This window comes from Haliotis cracherodii, unplaced genomic scaffold, assembly GCF_022045235.1.
Source record: "Haliotis cracherodii isolate W230 unplaced genomic scaffold, xgHalCrac1.p SCAF_11, whole genome shotgun sequence".
NCBI classification, from domain to species: Eukaryota; Metazoa; Mollusca; class Gastropoda; order Lepetellida; family Haliotidae; genus Haliotis; species Haliotis cracherodii.
This window is the reverse complement of record NW_027266266.1, coordinates 29548807-29561151: the sequence shown is the minus strand read 5'-3', so window position 1 is coordinate 29561151 and position 12345 is coordinate 29548807. Positions and strand designations below refer to the sequence as shown.

The window sequence follows — 12345 nt, the reverse complement described above, 5'->3', positions numbered from 1 at the left end:
TTCAGGTGGCACTGTGTTTGCAGATAAAGGAGACATTCAGCCAAGAAATGAATGGTGACGAGGTTGTGGGGTCCTGATCCTTTCCTTTACAAAAGATTTCGTTCCACTGCCACTTATCATCATAAATATTTTCAGTTGAAGGTCTGCGCCATCGCAATGGCCTTTGCTGCCCCTGCTGAATAAATTGTTGGGCCTAGAACTTTCTTGAGATGAACCAGATGAAACCTGCTTAGCACTGGGTGTGGTAAGCTGCTGTGAGGATGAATGAGTAGGCTGGGTCACCCCAGTAGTGCTTTTGAATCGCTTCCTAAAAGATTTCTGAGGTCTCCGAACCACTCTGTCTCTGGCCACTAAGGCGCAATCAAAATCACAGCAAGGCTCTTGATTGCCCTTATCTTCTGCATCACCTTAGGAAGAAGTACTGGTAGAACTTGTCAGTGGAGATGGTGAGTTGAGTGTACCGGGGCGCTCCTGCCAGTGTGATATCGCCAATATGAGTGCCTTCAACTCAAGGTTGTTGATGTGCCAAGTGAGGTTTTTTGGTCCTCCAGATGTGCACCCCAACACTGTAGATAAGTCTCGACAAACAGGTTGGACGTGAGGGATAACGCAGTTAAGGCAACACCTCCAGAGACGTTCGACTCTACTGTCCACCAACTGAGATGACTCCTAAGGTGAGGCGGTAGAGCAATGGCTAGACAAGGGTCCTGACGTACGTAAGGCAAAAGGAACTGTTAAATTGGATGCACGTGTAGATGATTGGAGAACAAATTTACACTAAAAAGGCAATAACCAACCCTACAGGGTACTGGACAATTTATTAGAGCAGCATGTCCATTGGATGACAATCAGTAATATGTTATTGTGACGTCATCACATGAGTCAGCCGTTGGGTCCTGCACCACACTTTAAATGGAAAAACATTTCTTCTCAGCTGGACCCCTGCAGCTTCAAGTAAGCAGTAAGTGCATCAAGGAGTAATGCAAGATAAGTGAAAAAAGGGCATTTTTCAACAGAATTTTCTGCCAGACAAAGTTAAAATTTACTGGTCAATATCCGGCTTATATACCAATGAATGGAAACACTGAGAGGCCTAGTAGTTTCAGAGGACATGTCAAAAATGAAAAAGTTAATGACAGACAGACAAACAAAGCATCATGACATAACTCACTTGATATACTGTCAGGTGAGCTAAAAGGTGACGAAGACCAATGAGATCTCTCTCTTGGTGTTTCAGGTAGTTATCATCCTGTGTATTTCATATGACTTACCTTGAAATTTTCTCCGAATTCTTTTAGATCTGCTATTGTTCTTCCTGAAATGATGATTACACATTTTAGACCAAACAATTTAAAGGTAAGATGTGAACTGAAAACAACTTGCAAAGGTGTAAAATAGGTTCTTACATATGCTAAATTCATCACAGACCTAAATACGTCACAAATTATAGGCTCATCATACATGACAAATATATGATACATGATAAATACACATTCATTACACTCGATAATATACATGTTTATTATACATGAAAAATCATTGTACATACTAACGAATTCACATCATGAATATTAAAAAAACAAAATGTAATGGTGAACATCAGGCAACATCTGGCTCACAAGTACGACGGCTGGTCAAAAAGTTCTCAGCCTGACAAACTTTCAACTATGGGCCATAACAAAGTGAACTGGTCAATCTAGTACATTGAGTAGTTCATTGCAAGTGTATTTGGTCTGTTTAGGCCATTTGTATATTAGTGATAACCAGTTGAACTTGATAGGGGTCCAAATGCACACAGAAAAGGAAAAGAACGAGTACTGAGCAGTCATCAAGTTTTTTACTTTAGAGAAAAGTACTCCCCAAGAAATTCATGTACGTGTATGGGGAAAAGTGCCCTAGCTATTCCACTGTTAAAAATTGGGCAGCTATGTTTAAGGCTGGGAGAACAAGCCTTGATGATGACCCAAGGTCAAGAAGTCCCTCACTTCCATCAATGAAGATTCGATCAAGGAAATAGAAAAACCTATACTGCCAGATTACACCATTATATTACCATTCCTGAACTTGAGGAAGACACAGGTCTAAGCCATGGATCCATTGAAACTATTATTCATGAATATTTACAGATGAATAAGATATCTGCTCGTCGGGTGCCAAAGTTTCTAAATTCTGATTTTAAGTTAAAAAATGAAGCCATTGCCAGAGAGATTTTAAAGCTAATTGAGAAGGATTTCGTCAAATTCAAAAAGAGATCAGTAATGGATGATGAAAGCATCTTCCCAATGCAAGAGAGTTAACTGACTTTAAAAGTCAGTTTCCACCCTTGCCGACCTAGGCTGGAATTCCTGTGCTGGATTGTAGCACAATCAGTGGCTATTACGCGTTCTATGCCTCTCCTATGGATCAATCAGATTCCACCTCTCGTATCACTTGCATTTGTTGCAACAAAACGGTGGCGCCCCATCAAGATCTATATTGTTATAAAACGAGTCTTACATCACAGTGTGCATCACATCACGCGAGCACCTTGATTAAAAACATGAAAAGATTTAGAAAATATCTGTTGACAACGAGTTAGCCGTGCACATGCTTTGCAAATCCTCCAATCGACTGAAATCTGCATGACAGTATACGAACCGGATTTCGATTTCGAAGCACGATTTTTATTGGACTATGCATAGACTCGTTAGTCCAGCGGAAATGTAACTCCATAATTCCAGCCTAGTTAGGCAAGGGGGGGGGAAACTGGACTTTTAAAGTCAGTTAACTCTCTTGCCTCAGGAAGATGTGATGAAACATGGGTCTACCACTATGAGCCACTGCTATGAAAGCACAATGACGACACCGATGACTTCAATGGGTTTTTCAGGGTGGCTTCAGAAAACTTCTTCCTGAATTGAAAAGCTTCACTGTTGAAGAAGTGTATTGAAAAGAAGAAAGATCGTCTTGAAATTTTTTTAAAAAAAAATACTTTCACAATTGTTGGTTTTGTTTGTTTGGCGAAGAACTTTTTGATCAACCCTCGTATATGTCTCATTTCTCAAGGTATTCATCAAGCTGCTTTTATTTTATTTTTCTTGACTGCCTCAAACTTACAGAACGAAGCTGGATTAAAGTCCTCAATGCTACTGTCGAATCCAATCAACAGAGTGTGCAGCTTGCAGCTGGCCATGCATTTCGAGGCAAATAGCATAATGACACCCTCATAAAGATCTCATAATAATCATTTACATAATGTATAACCATAAATGCTCAGCTGTCAAAACTTTCAAGTATTGATGAACCTCAAAAAGAAAATGTCTCAAGTCAAAAAAATGAATCTGACCGAATTTCTCGGCACACAACCATGGGCTGTTGTTGACTGAAGACACTTCAAGTTGGGAGGCATGTAGTCTGACATTTTTTTAGCGTCATATTTCTGTTCAATATGATCAAGATGATCATAAATCAAACAATAGTTAGTAATTCAAAGAATACTACCACTATAACATAAATGCCAACCTGCGAAGATCCGGGTTAGAATAGATCTTCAGCAACCCATGTTTTTTGTAAGAGGCAACTAACTGGATCAGGTGGTCAAGGTTCTACTACACCAAATCAGAACCAGTTTGGATAGTGCGGTTTTCGTAGGGAGCCTTCAGTGTAGATCGAGAGATATCTGCAGGCTGTGATTGGAGGATATTCTGTAAGATTTTTATGTCTTTCAAATGTACATCCATCCAGTTATTAAAACTGACCATGTTTTTCTATATTTAGTACTGTCTTTTTCAACATGATGACTTATGCTGAATGTGACCACAGCTATTTTCAAGTAGGTGACATTTGGTGCGAAACTGGGGGTGGTGTGTGTGTTTAGCTTCCGGTACTCGGAAAAGGAGCTGACTAAGCTAGTCATTTTTATTTTTTTTATTGCTGCTCTAAGGCCAAACTGTGCACACACATACAGGTAATAGCTGTTGAATGCTTAGTTATTTAAAAAAAAATCATAACGTTACTATAGAAGTCTATGGGAAAACATTTGGTTGTGTGTAACCTGTAGGGTGAGTGCACATTTCAGTAATTCATACTTTACATGCTTTTCTGTTTATATTTCACCATGGATACACCATGGAGGCAAATTTAAAAATAATGACAGTGAAGTTGGGGACATTTTGGGTTGAATGGAGCATTTGGATGGCCTGGAAATGAATGTTGCTTCGTATTGTGGTCGAACTCAGCACGAACCCCTCTGGGTACCTCTGTCCAACAAGCCCTCCTCCTGCCTTCTGAATTTGTTGAAACTGATGAATTTGACAACAAATTAGGATAAAGTCACCACTGCCACAACAATTTCTGCCTTATGTCAATCGCTTGCCAGTCAAGTTACGCGATGCCGTTATCTTGAGTATGAAGCATGTACACTGCTGACAGCAGAATATGTCACACATCCTCTTATTTACAGTAAACAATGTAGCATACCAATATATCTTTCTGTTAGGTACTCTTGTGTGAATGAATGATGCTATTTTTCTATCAAGTTTCTTAAAACAGACTTATTTTTCACTCATATGACTTTCAAATAATTATTTTGTCCCCTCAAGAACTGACTCCTGGCTGTTATATCCAAACTGGTTTGCCATTTGATATTGTCTGAACACTTTTTTCAGCTTTTCGCATGCCTGATGTTGACTGGGGAGGTATATGTGCACTCATGCAGAAGAAGTAGGAGTTTCGACATCGAATTTGGCATTTGGAGAAGCTGATCCGAAGTCCGGTGTTGGCAGTGTGTGATCGACAACCCTTGTTTTGCCTCGCTGCGCTCTATTACCTTGTAGAAGTTGTGGAACTTGGACATGTAGGTACATTAAGTACATTTAAGAACCCAAGTCCACTTAAGGTTCCTCTGTTGCTAACTATCAAGTGCCATAATAAGATCACCCTCATGCACTAGACATTTCTAACAGTGCTCCCTTAATGCCCCACTGTGCAGTTTTTCAGTTTGCAAACATGAAATAAGGGCTATACACCAGTCCCAGAACCTGCTTAGATGAAAATAATATCCACTGGCTCTTTTGGAATGTCGTATTATGGTTCTAAAATCATCTGTAAAGAATGTAATAGTGTTCGACAATACTGAATTATCTCCCCTGTTTAGTAAAATGCATTGTATCTTTCATTCCCCTATAAACCAATAAATTATTGGAGAGAAACACTATTTTAAGCTGGCATTGCATGACACTGTTAATTGTGAATAAAAAGAATTACAATTATGTCAGGATAAGCTGTACATTTTCAAAATTATATGGAATTTTAACTTTGTTTCATTGAAACTGGCAAATAACTGAAATAAGCAAGTTTAGCCACCTTGAATTATTAAACAGTAAGGATGTTTGATGTCCTTTGAGTATTTTTAAGTCTTAACTAAATAAATCAATAGAGTTAAGTGTAATTTCCTTCAATGTTGTGGTTTCAAAGAGCTTTCTTCTACTTGAGGGTCCATTTCCATTTCTCGGCTTTAATAGGCGGTATGGTTCACTGGTCAGCGTTTGAGATTGCTGGCAACAATGCACCCTTTTACTTCCTATTTTCTGGTAAAGCTCATTATCCAGCCTTACATATATGATGACTTTAAAGCTGCTTAACTCTTTCAACACCGTAGGCCAGTTATCCGGCCAAGAAGCATCGAGTACCCAGACACCGCAGGCCGGTTATCCGGCCAAGCCGTAGTCACGTCAAAATAGTATATATTTTTATGGACCTACCTGTAATGTCATTCATTTATTAAATCTATCACATTTCACAATGTCTGAAATACATATTCCATTTCAATTTAACATTTTTTATCGTTAAATTAAAAAATTATTCACTATTTCTTGTGATGTTATTGAAAATAAAATTCTCGGACACACATTTCGACAACGGGTCCACATCGAACACGTCAAAGAGGAAAATAAAGAGGTTTTAAACGAATCTTTAAATATATTATACAAAGTAATAAATAAAATCAACAAAAATATATCTAAAAGTAATCAAACTTACATCTAAGTTATTATTTCCATCTTTTCGTGCGATCGCGTGTAATGTCAGTCAAATGACATCTCGGCTTTCGTCGCCTTGAATTCTCGGCTCGAACACAATGTTTAATGCAAAAATATATGCATGAAAAATCTTTGTCACAGCTCGTAACCTAGCACAACACATTCACGAAGTTCCATATTTTTAATATATATCGTGATTTCCTGCTTAAAACGTTCAGAATAACACGATTTAACAAAATTCTTTTGCAAACTTCTGTAATTTATCGAACACGAGCTTGGTATCACAGCTGTAATTTGATTGACTGCCTTAGGTCACGTGCTCAAAATTGACCAATCACGATACTTGTAGCAGATTTTAGCAAGAAAGCGTCATTAGAAACCAATCTTAATCCAATGAAATCGCTTGTTATAACTACGGAAAAAAAACAGTCGATGTTACGAGCGTGTAGATGAAGGAATAAGCTTTCCAGAGATGTGTCATATGCCATTCTTCGACGAACATGTTATTCATATGAAACCTCGAAAACGGGGGTATTTCTTCATTTTACTGAGTGGACAGTCGCTGTTATCGGGAAATGGGTGATGACAGAAACTATTTATAATTCTTTTTAAAATGATTTTCCAATTACGTAAACAATGAAAATAAAACAGAAATAGGTACGTGGATATTATGAAATCATATATTTGCCGAAAATCGTCAAGTTTTCGCTTCCTTGGTCCTTAATCTGGATGTTAACAACGAGTTAGGGTACATTTTTTGTTTACAACGAATTTAATTAAGTTGTAAATGCATTATTTTAAATAATGTGAAAAACATAACTTTCATATTTATAAACTATAGGATCAGACCTTTCAAATGGTGTATAACATGCAGTAGCAAATATATTTTACAAGCAGGTATTTTCTTTGATAAATGTTGGCTTCATCTATCACACAAGAGTCTCTGGGAACTCGGTGTCCCAGCAGTAAACACTTCTGGTTGACTGGTGTTGAAAGAGTTAATGTGTCCTTTGCTTATTGGTGGCCTGAATTCCATGCTCTCTGTCCAATTTTGAGATTTTTTTCTGATTCCTTTCCATGTGTACTTCTGTCACCAGCCTATATCATAGGTGATTATACTTTTGATTTTTTGAAGTATATGAAAGCACAAACATTTGTGATAGCCCCTCAATAGATGATTTACCAAATACTGACAGCCATTTGAGTGTTTAATTATATAAACAACGGATGGTGTAAGTTCGAGCAATCTCAAACAATATCAATCGCATCATGTCATGAGTGTCAAAACCATATTCCATGAATGTAGCAGACTCTGCTATGTTCTGATGATGTCAGCAAAGTAAGGCAAACAACAGACCACTACTCAATTTTAAATATGTATTGTAACTAACTGGTTTTGAGGTTTAAAGATTTGTTCAATTGTTTAGTGCAAATATATTCTGATTTGTCTACAGGTTCTACTACACCAAATCAGAACCAGTTTGGACAGTGCGGTTTTCGTAGGGAGCCTTCAGTGTAGATCGAGAGATATCTGCAGGCTGTGATTGGAGGATATTTTGTAAGATTTTTATGTCTTTCAAACGTACATCCATCCAGTTATTAAAACTGACCATGTTTTTCTATATTTAGTACTGTCTTTTTCAACATGATGACTTATGCTGAATGTGACCACAGCTATTTTCAAGTAGGTGACATTTGGTGCGAAACTGGGGGTGGTGTGTGTGTGTGTTTAGCTTCCGGTACTCGGAAAAGGAGCTGACTAAGCTAGTCATTTTTATTTTTTTTATTGCTGCTCTAAGGCCAAACTGTGCACACACATACAGGTAATAGCTGTTGAATGCTTAGTTATTTAAAAAAAAATCATAACGTTACTATAGAAGTCTATGGGAAAACATTTGGTTGTGTGTAACCTCAAGCTCATTGACTTAGTTGATGCATGTCTTTGTATCCCGATTGTGCGGATCAATATCATGATATCAATCACTGGATTGTCTGGTTCAGCTTGTCACATAGCTTGAATATTGCTGAGTGTGGTGTAAAACAAGAAACAAACAAAATCATTGTCATAATCCTGTATTTTGGCCTTTATCACACCTAAAAAATTCATCAAAAATTCTTTTAGACTATCAACAGAAGTCCTTCACTATCAGCTGTTGAAAATCTGAAGATTTTTTTTGGGGGGGTTATTGTAGTTTATTCAATCTTTGCTTTACACTCGGGGAAGAAATGAAATCTTAATTTGCTTGAACTTTTTAAAGTAAAGATCTTCACCCTTGACATGACATATATTCAAATAATATAACTTCATGCATATGACATAATTAATACCTGAAATAGAGGTATTTCGAAACATACTTTATGAATGACCTTACACGTAGATCATGCTCTTTTTCCAATCTTGCCCGATCTGCCGTAACAATGATTTTAACTTAAAAACCAATTGTCACATGTTCTTTCTGTTCACAATTAACATTGGAAGGTATATGTGGTCCATGACGATGTCCAATACTGACCTAATTTGTTATCGGAACTGGTGGACTTACCCCTTGGATTTGGATTTCTCCTATCTCCCTTGTTGGATGATGTTACAGAATCAGATTGAGGAGATGTGGAATTGTCCCCAGCTGTTACCGTCACTGGGGAATGTTGTTGGGATAATCCTCCACCTGATACTGTGACTATTGAAGCTGGCTCTGGACTAGATTTGTTTACAACAGGCTCAATTTGTTTCTGATCCTTATCTGCAAAATCATGTGGGAAAAAAAATCATTTATTTCAAAAAAAGAAAATTTATAGCTTCTGCACTGTAGCTCACCTAAAGTCAACAAAGGCAGTTGCTGTCTCCATACCATATTGTGAATGAGATTCAAATCTCGGGGATGTTATCATTAATGGGAATATATGTGGAGTTTCCACTTGATTGATCTATCTCTAGAGGAGATAATGTTTGCAGGGAGAAGAAATGCATTTTTAGAGAATTTAAGAGCATGGTCAAAGTGCAAAAGGTCCAATTCAAACCTCTTGAAAACATTGGGGTGTCATTATTGGTGGGAGCAAGTACATAGAGATTCAGCTTAATTGGTTCAGTGGTTTCTGAGGAGATGTTAATGATGCACAAGAGGCTTTCTGTCAGGTGAGCTTAAAAGGAATCGAGACCTTAAAAAAATTGCTGTTATTTTTAACAGGTCCTGCCATGCTTGCCTACTGTCAAATACATGGTACTGCATTGCAGTAAACTGACAAAAATTGATATTTGAGATGATTGCAGAAAATTATTGCATCAAATATGCAAGAATTATGAGTCATGTAATACCCTGCATATATCTAGGTCTTTGGTTTAAACAGTGCGTGATATTCTCGGTCAGCGATACTGTAAATCACGAAATTATCGAGAGTGTGAATTAAATGCAAAAAATGCATAATTAACTTATAATTTATGTCTCCAACAATAAGATTGCCTCACTTCACACTTTGGATAGCGGAACTTCCAACTTGAATTTAAACACAAACAGGGTTTATTGAGCAGCAGTTGTAACAAGTATATAAAAATGTCAGTCAAAGAATAGGAATTACACAACAGACATCCGGTGAGTTATCACTGCTGTGGTCAAAAGTTCTACCCACTCATGTCAAGCTTGTTGACACCTTTTCTGCATACCAATCAGTGAACTGTTGTTGGTTCAACTTTTTTTATTGCCTTTGAACTTCCTTAATGCCAGTCAACAGAGTAAACATATTAACTGTGTGTTGTTTTTAAGAAAACACTTTATTGTTATTACAGAGGTGCTTTACTCAGTGCTAATAAGCAGTGTTATTTGTGTTTAATTGGATTAAGGTAAGGATATGTATCATTCCACTGTGGATGGAAGCATTGATATTGAGTCGCATTTTTGGATAGGGGTCAGCAGTCAAATTAATTTGGAGACGTATTTCCAGATTTACAGTCTATATACTCCATCTGGGATGACATAGGTTGATTCTATATGAATATACAAAACTATGGGACCAAGGGCAACAGATGGAGCTGTGTTAGATCCCGTCTCACATAGATATTAATGGAAAGGAAAAAGCAGACACACTGGCGAGGCTAGCTCTAGACAAAGCGGAGATACAGCTCACTCCCTTTTGTAAACTTGAGACAGAAAACAAAATCAAAGCCTCCATAGCCCAAAGATGGCAAGCCAAGTGGGACGCAAGAGCAGCAGATGGCAATAGACAATTCAACCCAAGATCCATCAAATGAAAGGAAAGTTGAAATTGCCATCTCATGCCTAAGACTCGGGTCACAAAAAGCACTGTGACAAGGTTTGTCCATCTTGCAATCAACCTGAATCCATTGCTCACTTGTTACTGGAATGTCAAGAGGTCCCATCCTGGGCTCGGTTAAAACAAGAATTAGAGTTAGATCCGCTATCTTATCTAAAGCCAAGAGATGCAATAGCGTAGGTCAAACTAACACTTTTTCTGAGAGATGGACAGCTACTAAAACTTATATCATCAGAGCAACCAAAGATAAAAATGAAATTATATCAATATACGAAAATAGAAATCATATCAATACAAAAAGAGAAATTCTGTGAATTACAAACTCACAATAGATATGTGTACCCTACACACACACACGAGTCCAAAGACGGATTTTTTTCAGTTTATTGAGGTATGATGTGCATTCTGTTTGAACCTGCATAGCGGATTCTTACAAAAGTTTGCACATCTGTTTTTCTATTCATACCTTAACTCTTTCAACACCGTAGGCCGGTTATCCGGCCAAGAAGCATCGAGTCCCCGGACACCGTTGGCCGGTTATCCGGCCAAGCCGTAGTCACGTCAAAACAGTATATATTTTTATGGACCTACCTGTGATATCATTCATTTATTAAATCTATCACATTTCACAATGTCTGAAATACATATTCCATTTCAATTTATCATTTTTTATCGATAAATTAAAAAATTATTCACTATTTCCCGCGATGTTATTGAAAATAAAATTCTCGGACACACATTTCGACAACGGGTCCACATCAAACATGTCAAAGAGCAAAATAAAGACGTTTTAAACAAATCTTTAAATATATTATACAAAGTAAGGGAGTAGTGCACTTTACCGGGCGCACTTTTTCAGATCCAATTAGCGCTGTGGGGGCTCGAACGCGCTTCGCCGGCTCACCGGTTCTGCTAATTAATGCGTTAATTAGCTGACGCTCTACCACTGGACCACAGGCGCTATCACATGTAATTAGTGCTCGTTTAACGGGTCATTAAAATCCCCATTGACATGCACGCGTAATCAGTAAACAGTGAATTGCACATGCATGTGCCGTCACGGTCCGCGCTCCCATTCATCTTTCGTGAAACCACACACCCGCAATTGTTTTTGTCAACATGACCGACCAATGGGATTAACCGGATTAACGCTTGTAAAGGTAAGAATTTATGGCTAACCCTTGCCCATCATGTCCGAAAACAGATGTTGGATCGTAAAGACGTGTAAGTTTCCCTAAGACCGAGAACGGGTGATTGATCGTAAAGATGTGTAAGTTTCCCTAAGACCGAAAAGGGGTGTTTGATTGTAAACATGTGTAAGTTTCCCTAAGACCGAAAAGGGGTGTTTGATTGTAAAGATGTGTAAGTTTCCCTAAGACCGAAAACGGGTGTTGGATAGTGAAGCGAGAGTCACCAGAGCGTGAGGCACGGTAACGGTATAACGAGACAGCGGTGGCACTATAGTGCGGTAATTGAGCGGATGGTAGAGCTCGGGCTGCGCCCGGTAAACTGCATTGTTGCCCAAAGTAATAAATGAAATCAACAAAAAATATCTAAAAGTAATCAAACTTACATCTAAGTTATTATTTCCATCTTTTCGTGTAATCGCTTGTAATGTAAGTCAAATGACATCTCGGCTTTCGTCGCCGCGAATTCTCGGCTCGGACACGATGTTTAATGCATAAATATATGCATGAAAAATCTTTGTCACAGCTCGTAACCTAGCACGATACATTCACAAAGTTCCATATTTTTAATATATATCGTGATTTCCTGTTTAAAACGTTCAGAATAACACGATTTAACAAAAATCTTTCGCCAACTTGTGAAATTTATCAAACTCGAGCTTGGTATCACAGCTGTGATTTGATTGGCTGCCTTAGGTCACGTGCTCAAAATAGACCAATCACGAAACTTGTAGCAGATTTTAGCAAGAAAGCGTCATTAGAAACCAAATTTAATCCAATGAAATCGCTTGTTGTAACTACGAAAAAAAACCAGGCGATGTTACGAGCATGTAGATGAAGGAATAAGCTTTCCAGCAATGTGTCATATGCCATTC

The 12345-nt window shown here is 38.0% G+C and overlaps 1 protein-coding gene across 2 annotated transcripts in view; it reads right to left on the bottom strand.

Moving 5' to 3' along the window:
* LOC139456409 (ataxin-2-like protein) overlaps positions 1-12345 on the bottom strand; it is a 157084-nt gene that overhangs the window by 69843 nt on the left and 74896 nt on the right. For both annotated transcript variants that reach the window (XM_071238111.1, XM_071238112.1), the window contains exons 10-11: positions 8561-8758; positions 1272-1315 (exon numbers count right to left, since the gene is read on the bottom strand). In XM_071238111.1, coding sequence (XP_071094212.1) covers positions 1272-1315; positions 8561-8758 — 242 coding nt within the window. The remainder of the gene's footprint in view (positions 1-1271; positions 1316-8560; positions 8759-12345) is intronic.